Raw genomic sequence first — 15,824 nt, 5'->3', positions numbered from 1 at the left:
TGGGTGTCACATTAAGAGATGGCCCAAGGAGTCCATGGCCGCTGGACGCCGGTAAGGGGATGCCCAAACTTTGTTCATTGTTTCGTGTTCCACAACCTTTGCAAATGGATCGAACGGGGACCGCATTTTCCCGACCGAGACACTCGGATGGCGGCTCGGGTTCCATGCTCCGGGTGACAAGCCCTGCCTCGGCCAATGGCTACCTGAGCCCATGACCAATCATGAAGAGCTTTGAAAGAACGGCAACCTGTGCTCAAGCATGTTAGCTACACCGATAACGGCTGATTGACACCAAACTGCGAAGGCTCACCCCCATTCATCGTTCCGCGCCTCGTGGTTTTGGATCAACCGATCCCAAGAAGCCCAATTTGCGCCATCGATATCGAAATCGGGCTCTGCATCCAGACTCATCCCACCAAGCATCTCGCTCTGAGGCGGCCCAGGGGAAGTCTGCGACGGGGAAATGGATGCCGAATGAGTAGTATGTCTACTGTTCTCGTTGTTGCGGTTTTCTGGGCCTGGCGATGCAGTATCTGGGGCGGGCCGCAAGGCGGTGATGAAGCCCGGGTCGTCGACACCCTCCTTCATCTCTTTAGAAGGGTGAACCTCCCATGCCTTCAGCGTAAGGCGTCTGAGAGCCACGTAGAGAGACCGTTTTGACTCGAGCAGATCCTCGTGATGCCGGTACATGGCCTCCACCCGCTTCCAGATAGCGTCTACGTCACGAGACACAGCCTCATTCTTCCACAGATGGGTCAGAACGAAGATAAACGAGGCCCAAGTGCCCCAAAGAAAGAAGGTTTCGGTATGCCAATGGTACCTTTCCAGGCTGGCGTGGGAACATACTGCCGCGTCTGTATCCAGGATCCTCAGGGCGAGGGGAAGGACCTCACGAGCGTTGCTTTTGTCGTTCATTTGTCTTGTCGTCTTGGGCAATCGAATGCGCAACCGCATGACCGTGGTCCCAGCTCGAGCCATGCAGATTGCCAGGAAGTGCAGGGGGTTAATGGCATCGCAGTAGCGGATGTATTTCTCCTCGACTTCGCTCTCTGCGTGCTCGACGGCTTTCTCGGCTACGCCGTAACCGATGGATCGCCCCGGGACCAGAACCCGGCCGCCTCCTGACATATCTGCTTTAACGGAGTACATGTGCTCGTCAAGGGACGCGCGAAACCGGCAAAACATCATTTCAGTTGCCCCATCCCGTTCTTCCGGTGCGTTGGTCATCTCGGGCCAGATCTGGTCGTCGTTGATATTCAGGGGCGGCCGCGTGTCCCACTCGTCCGGGAGGATCGAGATTTCGGCACCTACCATCTGGCTGGCCCTGGCGTCGAGAGGCATGAGTTGGTAAAACAGGCGGCGCCTCATCTCCACTTCGAAGGGCGGAAGGCCAATCTCCTCCCCATCCTGGTGGATGCCGATGCGTTGGGCGGTGCGGACGGCAACCCCTGTGAGGGCCCAGTATGTCCGCGCATCATAGTGGCCCTGAGAGGCGAGTAGAAGAAGGACTAGAGCCTGCAGAACGGACAGTTGGGTCGTCCGGAGGAAATGGGCGTTGATGAGAGCCTGCTTCGTGGCGTAATGATACTCATCGAGCAAGGTGTCCCGAGACTGGCCAAGCTTGGAATAACAGTCCCTCTCGGACATGGAAAATACGGCGAAGTGGTAGATGGAGAAGACTAAACACTCATGGGACCTGTACGGCACCACCAGCTCTTGACTTATGCGCCGCATCAGCGCGCTGGTGGTCGGGGTATGCAGCATCTTGCAGAGCGGCTCCACGTTTTCCATATACGTTTCCCATAGCAGCCAAGCGATGGTCGGGGTGGGGTGATATCGACGGAGGTTCACTTCCGTGCTTCCAACCAATGCTCCGGTCAATGGATCGCCAATGGGTGTCACGTCTTCCTCGTCGGTTTCATCCTCGGTGCGGAGCTCTTCCAGTGGTTTCCAAAGTCCGCTGTCGTGATCACAGTACTTTAGCTGGTCATCGATAACCTTGACCATAATCGGCCTCCGACTTTCGCGGGTGTCTTCGGGGGGAGATTGGCCGTTGGTATCGGAATCGAGCAATCCGTGCTGGCGCAGAATATTCTCATATCGGGCTAGTTTCTCAACCACATCTTCGCTCAGCTTCCGCTTCCGATTTCGCGAGCGAGGCGGCTCATAGATGCATTCAAGGTCGGCTTTGCCACAACTGGCGCAGGTCGGCATCGTCTTGTCGCACTTCACCTTCCGCTTTGTACATGTCTGGCAGGCGTATCCCATTCTCGCTGGGCCTCCATTTTCGCTTGGGTTTATCGAAGGCGGCCCCGGCGCGATAGCGGCCCGTTTACTTCTGCCGCGAGAAGCCATCACACCACGGTCACGGTGAGACGGTAATTACGAAGTAAATGCCAGCCCTTGAAATCCACTTGTGTTGTGTTTTGGTCAGAGCAACTTGCTGACTCAGAAAAAACTAAGGTAGTCACGTGGTCCAAAACGAAGCGTGTCTGAGAAGGGAAGTCGCGATGGCAGATCTCAGGGTTAACGTCTCAACACTCAGTTTCTGATTATTATCATACATTGGTTCCACATTCAATCAAGCTTGATGCACTCTTCGCGCTTCGAAGAGGCTACAGTGGCACTCCAACTTCCTATGTGCAGCAACATAGCATCCCGGTCGCCGGCTGTGTCGCATTCCGTCACTTTAGTCTTCTCTTCAATGTTGGCACTAGAAAAGCCAATACTGTTGTTCTCATCGAGATCGCCCATAGTTGATTCGGGTGAACGAGTAGTGTCTCCGGTAGTTGTCCTGGTCGAAGATGTGCTTGATAACGATTAGCCGAAGAAGCGGGGAACCACATAAGAGTGATTGCGTATTTGCGTTGCCTTACACAGTTTTGGCTGGGCTCCCAAAAGCCGCTTCCATCTCGGTTCCGGGGGAGGTTTAAGGTAATTATGCCAATTGTGAAGCAGGCTCTGTGGTAGTAATGTCCCACCTCGGAGGAGTCGAGTACTTTGAGACCAGCTTTTTATCTTCATCCCACGGCTAGGTCTAGGTTGGGTATTCTCAAAGAGCCAGAAATATTCTTTATAGTCGGGCGCTCCCTGTTTCTTGTGTCCATTTGGTCTTTCGATCGGCCTCGAGCGCCGGGCCGTTCCTGATTTCTGATTTCTGATTACACCGCAACGCGAGGGTTTGACAGTTTGTCGACGGTCGGTTTCTGGTTTCTGATTTCTGCATCTTGAAACATAAGCATAGGTACCTAGGTACCTTACCTGGGTATGTATCTGCCTGGGTACCAAGGTACCAGAGAAGCACGCAGCTGTCGGCTAAGGGTGTGGCACACCTTCTTTTCGTTGTGAATGAATGCAGCCGTCAGAAACGAGGCGCCTCCCTCTCATCCCAAGCCCTGAGCCAAGGGTGATTGGTAGCCAATCGCCAGCATTGCACCTCCTGCTGCGGCTTTCAGAAATCGGAGACAGACAACCAATGTTAGAGGGAAGCTGTGCCTTCAGCCTCAGCCTGCATCATGCTGGTTCTTGATGGCGCGGCGCATCTGACTAGTGCAGTGACACAGCGTTCATGGTGCCAGGGTAATGAATCCCTTAGGTGTGATTGATATATCATGGATTACCACTGCCCGGTCCCTGAATGTCGGTTTCAGTTGTCTCCTCAATTGGCCCTTTCTTCAACCTCACTCTCGACACCTCCCAACGCTAACCACGCACACAATCTATGTGACCTCTCTGACCCCTCTGACCACTCTACCACCCGCACGAACCATGGATTCGCCGACAACCTCATCATTCTCCACGTTTGTCCAGCGCTACATATCGAAGAACCCGGGTCTGCCGGGTTGTAACGCTACAAGGCATTTGTGCTGCGGGCGCAAATGCTACTCTGTTATTTGGGGTAACCATGGAAATACTTCCAAGAGTTTGCTTTTCCGTCACGGGCCTTTTGCGGTGCCTCATCGACCGGTAAATAAGCGTCTATGGACTCAAGATCTTGCTGGAAACGGACTGAGTTCAATTTTAGATCCTGGGCCTGCTTCACCGCCTCGAGAAAGAGAATCATTCAACCCGTGCTTGGTGTCATATCCACTTGACGCGCGTTTCCGACCTTCTGGGGCTCGCCATTTTCGACGATGAACCCGAGATTTTCCGTCATTGCATTCGCTTTGAGCGTCCAGTTGAGGACTGGGATCCATTGATTCCCTGGTTGCTCACACTCATAGAATGCACTTCTGTCGCCATGATGGCTAACTTCCTGACAATCCTCTGCGAGGAAGGAGTCTTCAACGTCGAAATGATAGAATTTGCACTAAAACACAACCTGGGCCAGGTTTTCGACCTGATCTCGCAACAGCGTCCCGACATCACCAACCAGCATTACCTTCTCCGAGCCATCGCACTCGAACAAAAGGACGTTGTTTGTAATCTCCTTAGTCAGGGAGTCTGGCATGCTCGCGCCATCACCACCGCCGCCGAGACTGAAAATGATTCCGTCTCCTCACTCTTGACTAAATTCCTACATCAGCTTGGTTTTGAAGACCTGCCGCATTATCTTAGGATGCATCCTGAGCGTAATCAGGCAAACCCCATGAATGCTATGGTGGTTCCTCGGATATTCGACTACTATTATTGGTGGCTATTTTCTCCAGCTGCTGAGACATCTGTGCGACCTCGGTTGGATCCCGCCCGGTGTTCCTCGTCGCGGCGAATGATGGGACTCGGGATCGGTTTGACGCTAAGGACGCTCTGCTCTGTGTTGGTCGGTTTTGTTAGTGAGGAGCCAGGCGAACCCCCGTCTACCGCTCTTCAGAACCTGTCTCGTTATCGCCTTGTATGGAGAGACGGCCTACGCTCGATCCGCCGCCTACTGAACGGCACCCCGCCCACGACGGCTTACGAGATGTTGACGTTGCTCATGTCAACTTACGCAACGGCTGGTTCTGGCTGTGGCCCTACCCAATCCGCCTTTAACAGAGTCGAGTGAGGTACCCTACCCCATCTTCCGGCAACACTAAAACTGACGACTACTCTAGGTTTGTTCATGACTTGGCCCGCTGGAGATACTTTCTCCCGTCTGACCAGCAACGAATCTTCGATGCTGCCACAGCAGTTTTGTGGCAGTTTGACCCCAGTCGATGCCCAATTTTACCCTTGGTCCAACCAGACCAACTGCTGTTTGCCTTCCAAGACTTTGTCCGCCAGTTCATACCGACAATTTCAAAGCAGGATCCGAGGCGTGAGTATCAGGACATGCCGTACCACGGTGAGGAGTTGCACACCATGTTTGAAGAGTCCAACCACCAAAGACGTTCCCCCCCGGTAGAGGGGAGGAAGGGATCTTTTGGTGGCAACGGCAGTGGTGAGCTGCTACCTTCGGAATTTCTCGACCCTCCTTACTCTGATGCGCCCTTCACAACCTTGGATCAGGGCTTAGATGTCCTCGAGTATCTGGACATCTTTCAGGGAATTTTTATAGACTCAGAACCCGACGGGAGTTCAACACCGGGGATGTTCGCTGGGTGCGACCCTGGGGAGGACCAAACGGAGGAGGGAGAACCTCATGAAGATGCTGTCACCGACCCAGGAGACCGGTCTGCGCTCGTTGTCCTTTTGCTAGCATCTGTGGCCATCGGCCTAGCCATCCTGGCCCTTCTAGGTATTACGCACCCCCGCCTCAGTGGACAATTTGTGCAATAACATCTCATCTAACCACTCCTAGCCTGTCGCGACGGCACCGACAGCCATCAGTTTGGCGCCGTCCTCTCGACATACTCGACGTTGGCGGGTCCTTTGGCGAAGAGTTATTTTCTTTTTCAGGTTTTCTTCCTCTCCGCACTCCTAAGCTGGGGTAACCCCAACGCGGCGCACCCGGGTTCGCCAACCTCCCCAACCCAGCCTTCATCCCCCGGAAGCAACGGCGAGCCTCACGCGGCTGCCGTCAACCAACTAAACTCAGATGTAACCCCCCCAGGGGTAGAGCGTGCAAACTTCCACCAAAGCCCATCTTCGACACCATCCATGGAGACGGAGACACGATCCGTTGACCCATCCTTGTAATAACCCCCCCCCTCTCTCCCTCCCCCTCCCCGCGCCTCCAATAACGCAGCACACTAACCCCCAAGAACCGACAACAGTTCCCCCCCAACACCCGCTCCGCATCCGCCACCAGACCCCCGTCTCTCTTGTCCCGACTGTTCCAAGACGTTTCGTACCTTCAGTGCTCGAAACCAGCACCTTAAGACCGGGTGCAAGAAACGTCACGGCGAGCGGTTCCCGTGCACGATTGCAAACTGCGGACGGTCGTTCAGCACGTCGTTTAACCGGAGGATGCATGAGCTGAATAGCTGTCGTTGGAGGGGGGTTGTGTAGGTTGGGGCTGGTGGATGCTTTTTCTTTTGTTGCTGGGTGTTTTGTGTTCGCTTGTCGATCTTAGTTTTGGTTGTCATTCGCGGTCAAGTTTCATAGGCTTTATTTATGATCGGAATTAGAAAGTCATTGTCCCAAAATCACGAGTCAATACCGCGTTGTAGGTCTGCGAGAAGCTGTGCGTTGATTGAAGATTTGCTTCTCCCGCACCATGGTCTATCCTCCTCGGATGATTAGACCTCCCCGACAGATGAAGCATGGTTAAGCATTTTGGGCTGCCTCCCCCCCTCCCCTTGATGCCGGCGTTTTCTCCCGTTCCCAACAACCAGTACTTGTATTCTGGACATGGCCCACGCCCTGATATAGACCATCCTCAGTTGTGGAGTTGAAGGAAGCCGGGGATGGAATGATACTGCGGCATCATCCAGGTCTTGGACTCGAGGTTAGCGCTTACTAGTTCTGCACGCTGGAAGACTGGCCATGCAATTCGGGTGGTGTCTTACCTGGATCACTTCTTCTTGCAGTAAGCACCGAAATACTTCATGTTGCTATCCAATGAAAACATATTGCACGAGCCTCCGAGATTCCCCCTATGGATTGTTAGCAACAATTGAACGGTTCGTTGGAAACCACGTCATAGCAGGTCAGCAGTCCGACCAGGAAACACCACCTACCCTTGCCGCGGCGCCAACCTGCCATCATCGTTGGCAATGCAGTTATTCAGGTCAAGGCGGGACGCATGCCATTGGCCGTTCGTCTGCTTGCAATCGCATAGCAGAATAGGCCCCCATTGATCTCCAGAAAGCCAGTCGTTGTTCCATTTCTCGAGGCGGCAGTTCCGGCAGCTGTTGACGTAGCTGGCTGCTGCTTGGGTGGCGAGCGAAGCTACTGCCACAGCGAGGAAGGAGATCTTCATGGTCCCTGGTTGGGTAGACGGAGCCTTGCGGTGTTACGCAAACAAGTGCAGGGAGAAGATGAAGAGGAGGAAGGACACAGCCGGGTGTTGCGTGGGACCCAGTTGATGCAGTTTTACATACTTTCATCGGGATGGGGTGGCATCTTTATGCGCCCGATCAAGGCCCCGAGTCAACGCGCTTCGTGGCACAATACGAGGCAATGCCTTGGACTCGTAGTCTGCCTTGCTCAGAAACATTTCTTCGATGTATCGTTTGACTCCCTAAAGGTATCGGGCGGTAATGTGCTGAATGGTCTGTTGAGGCGTAACAGTATCCACTCAGTCTATGACAAGAAGCGAACCGAGGTCGGGGAGCACCGGAAAGGCCAGATGGGGCAATGCACGTCTCATAATCCCATCTCCGGCGGTCCCACCGCGGAGATCGGGAATTTGTATCAAGTTTAGCGCGGATTCCATAGCAATGCCTCACGACGACTGGCCGGATAAACAACCCTCAGACAGAGACTGGGTTTACATCCTACGAAGAGGCGGGTCGGCGAGTTCGTCACGGCGGCAGGAGGTTGAGTGAAGGGGAGGTCCACCGGCCTCTTCTGCGGAAGGATTCAATAGTTCAGGGCGATGTAACCGGCAAAGGACGTGTTATGGTAGCGGCGTCTGGGTATTGGGGGCGAGGAAAATGTAAAGTTGATTTCTTAGAGATCGCTTAGATGCACTGGTGGCGGAGTGAACGAGGCAAGACGAGGGAGGCAAGGCAGACCTGCTTGTACACACATTGAGTCGTAAAGTACCACGGGGTAACTCCAGGAGTTGTTCCCTTTAAGGGGACTGCAAGAAGGGGTGGAAATCCATATAAGATGGCGCGTGCCGCACCGTTTGGTGAAGGTGAGGTTGTGTCAGACTTGTTTCTCACTGAAGAATTACGCCGGCATATCCTTCTAGTTTCACCACGCAAGGGCGACACGCTCACGGAATCTCCGTCATTCTTCATCATGCAACTCTCGTCAAAATTCCTCGTTGCTCTCTTTACGGCCGTCGCTGTCGCATCGCCGGTTGTTGAGGGGGCTCAAACCCTCCAGGTATAGGGCCCCTGACCCCTTGACATCAATGGTAATAACTGCCACTAACACCATGGCTTTAGAAACGGGTAAGCTCACAGAACGCACAAGCAGTTGCCTAATAGCCATGGGTGCAACATGCTCACCAAAACCAAAGGACTGTTTTTTCGACTGCATGGGCGACTGCCAGGCGCCTCAGGGAGGTTCATGCACCCTCGCCTGCACGGTCATGTGTTCCCTCGACTACAGCGGCGGAAGGCGAATCAGCCAAACAAACTTGGGTGAGGGGTGTCCCATTTGTGTACATGTAGGGTTCTCTGGCATGCCTGAACGAACGCTAACACTGTACACCTGCAGATGACTTCGTTCACAACTGGAATGGCCGTCTCGGCTGCTTTAGCCACACCGGATCTTAGATGATATACCATACAACGACAGGGCCGCTGCACTGTAACGTGGCAAGTTACCTCTTGCCAGGTAAGAGGTCTTTAGGAAATGGTAATACCCTGGCAGAAGGGCTTGGGTGTGGAGATGGGAGCCATCAATGATTAGGTCGGTTTCAATCTGGTATGTTGCTGGCCCCAGCCTGGCCCTGGGGTTTCTGGCTCCAGGGAAGATTAAGAAACATTTCCAAGTTCCCTTGGCAGACACCAGCGTGGCCTCAAACCCTTGTCATGTACATATGGAATTCAAACTACAAGTTGCAATGTTTGCCTTTTCGGTGACTTTCATGAAGAATTTTACCTACCTAGGTAGGTACGTACCTAGGTGCCGTAGTTGGGCGCGCTAATATGCGGTGAAGGGGAAAATAAAAAGTGGGTCGGGCTGTTGCTGCCTGGAACTGCCTGGACTGCGAACGGGCAGCAAGTGCCGTCGAAGACGAATACAGGGCTGTTGTTCAGGATGTGGTTATTGGGTGGCTGGCAAACCGTTTGTTGGTAAGACGTATTGTGCTCAAGCTGGCATTTCATGCCCAACCTGCTTTCCCGGCTTCCCTCATCTTCAATTCTCTTTTTTCTTCTGCCCTCACACTGGCCGTAACACACGTGCATCATGGACGCTGTTCGGGCCATCGCAACAGAAATCGACATGATTGACGCTGAACACGACGAGCCCACCCCAGCGCTATCACTGTCGGCCAACTTGGATTCGCTCCCATACGATATCCAGAGGTTAATTGTCTGGGATGAGGTGCTTTCACAGGACGACATCGCATCTCTGCGTTTGACCTCTCGGGGGCTCGTTCTATCCACCTCTAGTCGTCTGTTTTACCGCATCGGCATCTCCAAACTAAACTTCGACCGCCAGAGCTTCCTTGCTATCTGCCACGACCCAGATTTGGCCAAACATGTCCACGAAGTCGAGTGGTTGGAGCTCTCGTGGGATCTTGGCTATTTCGATCGCCTCAACGCCGTCTTTTCTTGGGATGAGAAGGAAGACGACGACGACCTTGTAAACCTTTGCAGTTACTTTCAAGGTCAAGCCGAGGAAGCATTTTGGTTGCCCAGCATTCCCGTCAATGACAACCCTACATACGACGACTCAAGGCGACAACGTGAGGAGTCCATTGAGAACTTCAGGGAAACATTCATGGAGGCGGTCGATCAGCTTCCCAATCTTCATACCTTTGTCTCACGCCCCATGGGTTCGGAACGGACCATCAACCCGGGGTCCGACTACCCAATGGCGGCAAGCCTCCTCCAGACATTTCAGGACATGGCTTGCTCTCACACTAATTACGAGTCGAATGATGGGCTCTTTTTGTTCATCTTCCCTACCATGGCCCGGGCCACTTCGGCCGTCCACCGTCTGCGATGGGCCGATGAATTCCCCGGCTACAGCTACTTCCGCCCGATCCCTCCAGCTGCGGTTAAGGGGCTAGAGTCCTTGGAGCTGTGCTGGACCCCCATCAATCTGAGGTCAACCACGGTCGTGGTCGAGAACCCTTCCCTTCTAGCCGCCTGCTCTGCTGCTGCGCCAACTCTACGCCACCTCGGCCTCTGCCTCGATCATGGCCGCCTCGAGGATTCCCCGGGCTTTGTCGAGGAGAAGATCCTCGGATCTGATCTCGCGGCATCCGCCATAGTCGCCCTTCAGTCGCTGAAACTCGTCTCGATGAACCTGGATCCCGATGTGCTTCTCAAAATCATAGTGGCCAACGTCACCTCGTTGCGTCATGTCCACCTCGAAAACGTTGATGCCCGAACCGACGTTATTGGTCGCATGGCCAAACTTCCAGGCCTTCGGCTCGCCACATTGCGGGTTCTCAACGACTACCCGACAGAGGCACCACGGGACATGTGCGAGCATGCCCTCATACACCACATCAACGGCGTCCCTTGCGACGTGGTACACACGGACTGCGACGACGCCATCCACGCTGTGGTCGACCTGGAAACTGAGCAGGCACCACTCTTCATCACAACAGATGGCTGTGAAGGTGCGCCCGATGCCGTGAGCCTCGCCGGCTCTGCGGCTTCGGAAGAGAGCTTCGGCTCGCAACACAAATCCACCATGAGGCAGTGGTGCGGCGAAAGCCCGAAATGGGCCTGGGGACGGTTTTATCACGCAAAGAAACACGGTCGCGTCTACGTGTTCCAGGTCCCCAGCACCGACCCCAACGGCTCCCCCACAGTTCTATGGAAATTTACGTCGCGGGACGGGGAGGTCGGCTATGGCGATGACCCGTTCGAGTGGTTCGACGAATGGGACCTCGGTGCAGGTGACGCCGTGGAACCGACGCCTTACTGCCGGGAACTGTGGACATTCGCGATGCTTCACAAGAGGGGGCCCACAATCTGCGATTTGTTGGGACCGGCGCACCCTTTGTTGGATCAGGTCATGAATCAGCGACCGCCGGAGGATGCTTTCCTTTATGACGCCGATCTCGACCCTGGGGGAGATTGGTTTTAGGCGAAGATATGGTTCGTGCGTCCCGCCGGGCTCGGGCTCGGTTGAACTGTTCGGCTTTGGGTGGGTGTTGCTTAGCTCTCGGTTTCTTCGGGTTTGGATATCATGTGTGTCCGTCTAGTACTGCCGTTTGCCGACCTCGGTCTGCGGAGAGAGAAGGAAGGATCCGTTTCAAGTTGTGTGCGAGTAATTAGTGTTATTTGACAGGTAGGTCTTTGTAAACAAGAGGAAGAATGATAGCAGTGGTAGTGAGGCTACAAAGACTACGGAAAGAATAGGTAGTGATGCAAGATATTGTAAACGGCAGGGGTCGATTCAAGGAGACGTTGAAACTAGTGTTGGCGAGGCCTCGTAAGGAGATTGTAAATGTCTAGTTTAGGTACTCTGCTCGACCCTCTTTACTGTGGCCTAGCCTTTGGCTTCCAGGAATATCGTTGAGGGTGGAACAGGGAAAGGGGAGGGGATATTTCAATGTTTAATCTTAATTCACACCACCATTCCCATTTTAGTTCAGATCACAGGATAGTTAAAAAGGTAAATAGAAAGTTCATTGCGTTCATAGATACTCATCGAGAAAAGCAAACGCCCCCTTAACGTGCGTCCCCCGCCCAAATAACCCGAAGCCGTAGCAAACTGACTCCCAACCACATCGGTAACCCACGCCCAAAATGAAAGTCAAAGTCAAAAGTCAAAACCGCTCCGAAATCCCAGCTCCGCCCAACCCATCTCAACCTCCCTAGGTCCCACCAGACCTCAACGTCCGACGGCAACCTCCCATCACCCCCCTCCCCATCAACCGCCCCACCCTCACTTCCGAATCAACGTACTCTCCATCCACTGCGGCAGCGTCTTCACAAACCCCCTCACCCGCTCAATACACCCATCCCTCCGCGCCAAATACTCCTCCAGCGCCTCCCCCTCGGCCAACACCTCGGCGACCTCCCCCCGCAACTTCTCCACCAGCGCATCCTGCTCGCGGCGCGCCCCCTCCAGCGCGGCCTTCTCCACGCCCAGCTGTGCGATGCGCCCCTCCAGCACGCCAATGTCTTGCGCGGCCTGGGCGGTGGTGTCGGCGAGTTGGGATTTGAGGGTGGCGGTTTCGGACTCGAGGGTGGAGGCGAGGGCGGCGGTTTGGGATTGTTGGGTGGTGAGGGTGTGGAGGTCGGATTGGAGGGAGGAGGTGGTTTGTTTGAGGGTGGTGATGGTTTGGGTGAGGGTTTGGATGGTGGTGGCGGCGGTGGCGAGTTGGGTTTTGAGGGTGTCGATCTCGGAGAAGCGGGCGGTGATTTGGTGTTGGAGGTTGGATTTGTCGCGCGTGACGCTGAAAAGCTGTTGGCGCAGAGAGTCGATGGTTTGTTCTTTGGCGGTGTTGGCTGTTTGGAGCTCTTTGTTGTCGCTGACGAGTTGGGTGAGTTGGGTGGCCAGTTGTTGGAGTTTGCCCTTTTGGTCTGTGAGGTCGTCCTGGAGCTGTGTCTTTTCCGCGGTGAGCTCCAGGCCGTTCTCTTGTAGCTGTTGGATCTGGTTACGCTTTGTCGTGATGGCTTGCTCCTTGTCGGCGAGCATTGCGTTACGTTGCTCCAGCTCTTCTCGCTGGGCGGCAAAATCGGTTTCGAGTTTTGTCACCGCGATGCGGAGGTTGTTGATGCCTTCCCGCAGGCTGTCGATTTCCTCCTGTTTCGTGGCCACTACGGCTTGCTTCTCTTTAAGCTCTGCCTCCAGCTGCAGGAGTTTGGTGCTCTTAGCCGCCATGTCCTTTTGCAAGGTGTCCTCCCTAAGGCACTGTCTCACAAGGTTCTGTCGGAGCTGCACCACCTCGCCGTGTCTCGCCTCCAAGTTGTGTGTCATTTGCGAAATCCTGTCATGGAGCTGCGCTTCCCGCGTGGTGGCCTTGTTGACAACCTGAGTGTATTCCGCCCGCAGAGACTCTGTTTCGCCCTGCAGCCTGGTAACCGCCTCTCGAAAATGGTCTCGCTCTTTCTGGAGAGTCCCGATCTGTTGCATGGCGTTCTCCGAGGCGGAATTCCACCGCAATGACTGGTTTCGGAGGTCCAATAACGCCCGTTTGTGCTCTGTGAGCTGGGCTTTCAGGGGAACCACCTCTTCCCACGCACGAGCCGAAGAGGCTTCGAACTGCTGGCGCTCTCGCCCCAGTACGGCGACCAAATCCTTATGCGCAGCCAGCTCCTTCGTGACGAGTTCCTTGTCCGCAACTGCGGCGGTCAATTCCTGCTTTTCCTGCTCCAAACCGGCAATGGCGGCACGCAGGGACCCGGCGCTATTCTGCAGCGCCTCTATCTCCCTCAGCCGTGCCTGTGTCTCTCCGAGCAAGGCATCACGTTCGCAAGTGAGGTTGTTGATGGACTCCTGCGCTTGGTGTGGGATGGCCTGCTCAGCCTCGACGAGCTGCTTCTTGAGGCGAAGCAACGTGCTCTTCTGCTCCGCGAGGATCTCCTCGGAATGCGCCAGCTGTTGTTCCTTCGCTTTGAGTTTGCCCTCCGCCTGCTTCCGCTTGTTGACGGTCATGGCGATCTGCTGGACCACCTTATCGTCCGTGTCTTTGCGCCTGGCTTCCACCGCAGCGAGTTCCTTCTCGGCCGCGTTCAGCTTTTGTTCCGCCTTCGCCAACTGATCTTCCGCATGCAGGCGTTCACTCTGGGCCAAGACCATTTGCTTCTCCATCCCAACGCACTTTTCTTTGGAGACGTTTAGCTTGCGTTGAAGGTCCGCAATCGTCACGTTCCTCTCGGCATTGTGCCGCTCGACTTGGGCCATGCGCTCCTTGACCTCCGCGACCGTCTTTCCGATGGCAGCCCGGGGGCCGTTAACCGAGCCAGGGTTGTTCTTCGCCTCGGACAGTGCGTGGGTAAGATGTTGGATCCTGGATTCGTGCTGCTGGATCATCTCGGTGGTAGCGGTATGACGGGTGGTGAGGTCGCGAAGCGTCGCCGTCATTGCGCCAAACCGTTGGCCGGCCTCGGCAAGTTCCTTTGCGCGGGACACAACGGCCTTCTTTAGTTGTGTAATTTCAGCGCTCTGGTTGGCGATGAGAATGTCCTGCTCCTCGGCCTTGGCCCTGGTTTCCTCCGCCTTCGCAGCGTTCGCGGTCAGGCTTTCGAGAGAGGATTTGTACTCTTGGTTCTTGCTCAGCGAGGCCTCGAGGCGCGCCTTGAGATCTTGGGCGACGGCATCGACATCTTTCTTGTCCTTTGTCATCTTTTGCAGCTGCAGCTGGAGAGGCATCGCCTGAGCCGCCAGGTCGGCCGCCCAAGAAGCATCTTTCTCGTCCAGCAACCGCTGGAGTTCTGCTAGCTTTTCCTCCGCCTCGGCTCGTAGTTTCTTCTCGGAGGCTAATTGTTGGCGAACCTCGTCGGTCCCCGCTCGGATCGGTGCAGGGACGGGTTGCGAGGACGAGGAAGCATGGTGGGAAGGTGCTAGTCGTTTCGGATCGGGGGCGGTCGTGGGAGCTTCGAGTTTCGTGATCGGCCTCTTTTTGTCGTTGCGTGGCGGTTCGTTGCTGTCATCCTCTAAATCGCTATCAGAGAGGACGATGGCGGTTTCGGCCGTATTGTTTCTTGGCTTTTTCGGTCGACCGCGCGGCCTCTTGATGGGTTGCGCCTGCCCTCGGGAGCGACCCCCCCTCGTAGCGGGTCTCATAGGTATCGCAGACTTCTGTGATTGCATCATAAACGACGTAAGCCTGGGAGGCGATTTGACAGGGGAGGCGAATTCAACAAGCAATCACTTCGCGCTGCGGATGTACAGTGCAACAGGCGATCGTTGGCTGGCGTTGGGAACTTACCTTCGGAACGGTAGAAGTCCTGGCTCGGGGACTTCTACGGTTGGCAACAACAATGCACGACTCCGTGCTTTCCTCCTCGGGATCGACCGCAAGAGTGGCCATGGTTGGAAAAATGGGGAGGTGGAAAGTGTGGGCGGAAGACGGCAGAGAACCGACAGCTCCGTTTGTTTTGTACGACGATTGAGGCTGGGCGAGGGGTTGGGAAGAAGAGTGCAAGAAACGAGAAAGTTGGAAAACGGCGACAGCAGGAGTTGAGGGAAAGGCACAAAATCAGTTAATGGTCTGGAGGAAGTGGAAGCTTTGTTGTTTGCTTCGTCTTGGTCCCAGATGGCAGAGAGAAAACTAAAGTGAATTAAAAATTGCCTAGCTGATAATGTGATAAGTCGCTCGATGGGGATACCCACCCCGCCAAAGGCTGAAACCACGAACAAAGAACTGAGCCTGAAAAACTTAGCCCTCGTAGCATTTTCGATGAATTGACTACCATTAATTTCAGCGTGTGGAGAGTGCTGTTAGGTGGCTGCAGAGGAAAGGGGAAGATCCGCAGCGACCAGGGTGAGAACGCGGCGGAACATGAAATTGAAACCGGTGAATTTTCACCGGGTAGCTGCGGCGGGCATGCAGAAGAGGGAGTCATTGCACCATGGAAATCATTGCAATTCATGTTGAGGAGAATTTGCTGCCAGTAGAATCGGGCCTGGTAATTTTCTGCAGGTTCTCGGGAACCTGCCTCTTATCAAATTGATTAGAATTGATGTTGGAGTTCGCCGAAAACCAG

At 54.7% G+C, this 15,824-nt stretch overlaps 6 protein-coding genes across 6 annotated transcripts; 3 read left to right on the top strand and 3 right to left on the bottom strand.

The window, feature by feature from the left end:
- Window positions 1-262: 262 nt before the first annotated feature.
- F5144DRAFT_6897 (fungal-specific transcription factor domain-containing protein) lies at window positions 263-2,414 on the bottom strand. Its single transcript, XM_066793331.1, has one exon. It carries the CDS (start codon window positions 2,353-2,355, stop codon window positions 307-309), a length of 2,049 nt encoding a protein of 682 aa, XP_066647782.1. The 5' UTR covers window positions 2,356-2,414; the 3' UTR covers window positions 263-306.
- A 1,253-nt stretch (window positions 2,415-3,667) lies between these two features.
- On the top strand, window positions 3,668-6,501 carry F5144DRAFT_553163 (uncharacterized protein). The gene is made up of 5 exons (XM_066787787.1): window positions 3,668-3,966; window positions 4,025-4,980; window positions 5,034-5,656; window positions 5,720-6,053; window positions 6,135-6,501. The coding sequence occupies exons 1-5, from the start codon at window positions 3,769-3,771 to the stop codon at window positions 6,367-6,369; spliced, it is 2,346 nt and encodes a 781-aa protein (XP_066647781.1). The 5' UTR covers window positions 3,668-3,768; the 3' UTR covers window positions 6,370-6,501.
- An 88-nt stretch (window positions 6,502-6,589) lies between these two features.
- F5144DRAFT_624678 (Cyanovirin-N) lies at window positions 6,590-7,282 on the bottom strand (the record flags this gene model as incomplete). Its single annotated transcript, XM_066792210.1, has 3 exons — window positions 6,590-6,796; window positions 6,870-6,956; window positions 7,041-7,282. 2 exons carry the CDS (start codon window positions 7,280-7,282, stop codon window positions 6,875-6,877), a joined length of 324 nt encoding a protein of 107 aa, XP_066647780.1. The 3' UTR covers window positions 6,590-6,796; window positions 6,870-6,874.
- Window positions 7,283-8,136: 854 nt separating this feature from the next.
- F5144DRAFT_542670 (uncharacterized protein) lies at window positions 8,137-8,753 on the top strand (the record flags this gene model as incomplete). Its single annotated transcript, XM_066787199.1, has 5 exons — window positions 8,137-8,164; window positions 8,222-8,358; window positions 8,421-8,426; window positions 8,495-8,618; window positions 8,695-8,753. The coding sequence occupies 5 exons, from the start codon at window positions 8,137-8,139 to the stop codon at window positions 8,751-8,753; spliced, it is 354 nt and encodes a 117-aa protein (XP_066647779.1).
- Window positions 8,754-9,187: 434 nt separating this feature from the next.
- Window positions 9,188-11,740, top strand: F5144DRAFT_553161 (uncharacterized protein). Its single transcript, XM_066787786.1, has one exon. It carries the CDS (start codon window positions 9,391-9,393, stop codon window positions 11,248-11,250), a length of 1,860 nt encoding a protein of 619 aa, XP_066647778.1. The 5' UTR covers window positions 9,188-9,390; the 3' UTR covers window positions 11,251-11,740.
- On the bottom strand, window positions 11,653-15,441 carry F5144DRAFT_6874 (uncharacterized protein). The gene is made up of 2 exons (XM_066793329.1): window positions 15,047-15,441; window positions 11,653-14,916 (listed from the first exon to the last, which is right to left on the bottom strand). The coding sequence occupies exons 1-2, from the start codon at window positions 15,146-15,148 to the stop codon at window positions 12,055-12,057; spliced, it is 2,964 nt and encodes a 987-aa protein (XP_066647777.1). The 5' UTR covers window positions 15,149-15,441; the 3' UTR covers window positions 11,653-12,054.
- Between the last annotated feature and the right edge of the window lie 383 nt (window positions 15,442-15,824).

Source organism: Chaetomium tenue (assembly GCF_020726465.1).
Source record: "Chaetomium tenue strain MPI-SDFR-AT-0079 chromosome Unknown F5144scaffold_1, whole genome shotgun sequence".
Lineage (NCBI taxonomy): Eukaryota > Fungi > Ascomycota > Sordariomycetes > Sordariales > Chaetomiaceae > Chaetomium > Chaetomium tenue.
Note: the sequence above shows the minus strand (reverse complement) of the source record. Positions and strands in the feature narration are given on the sequence as shown.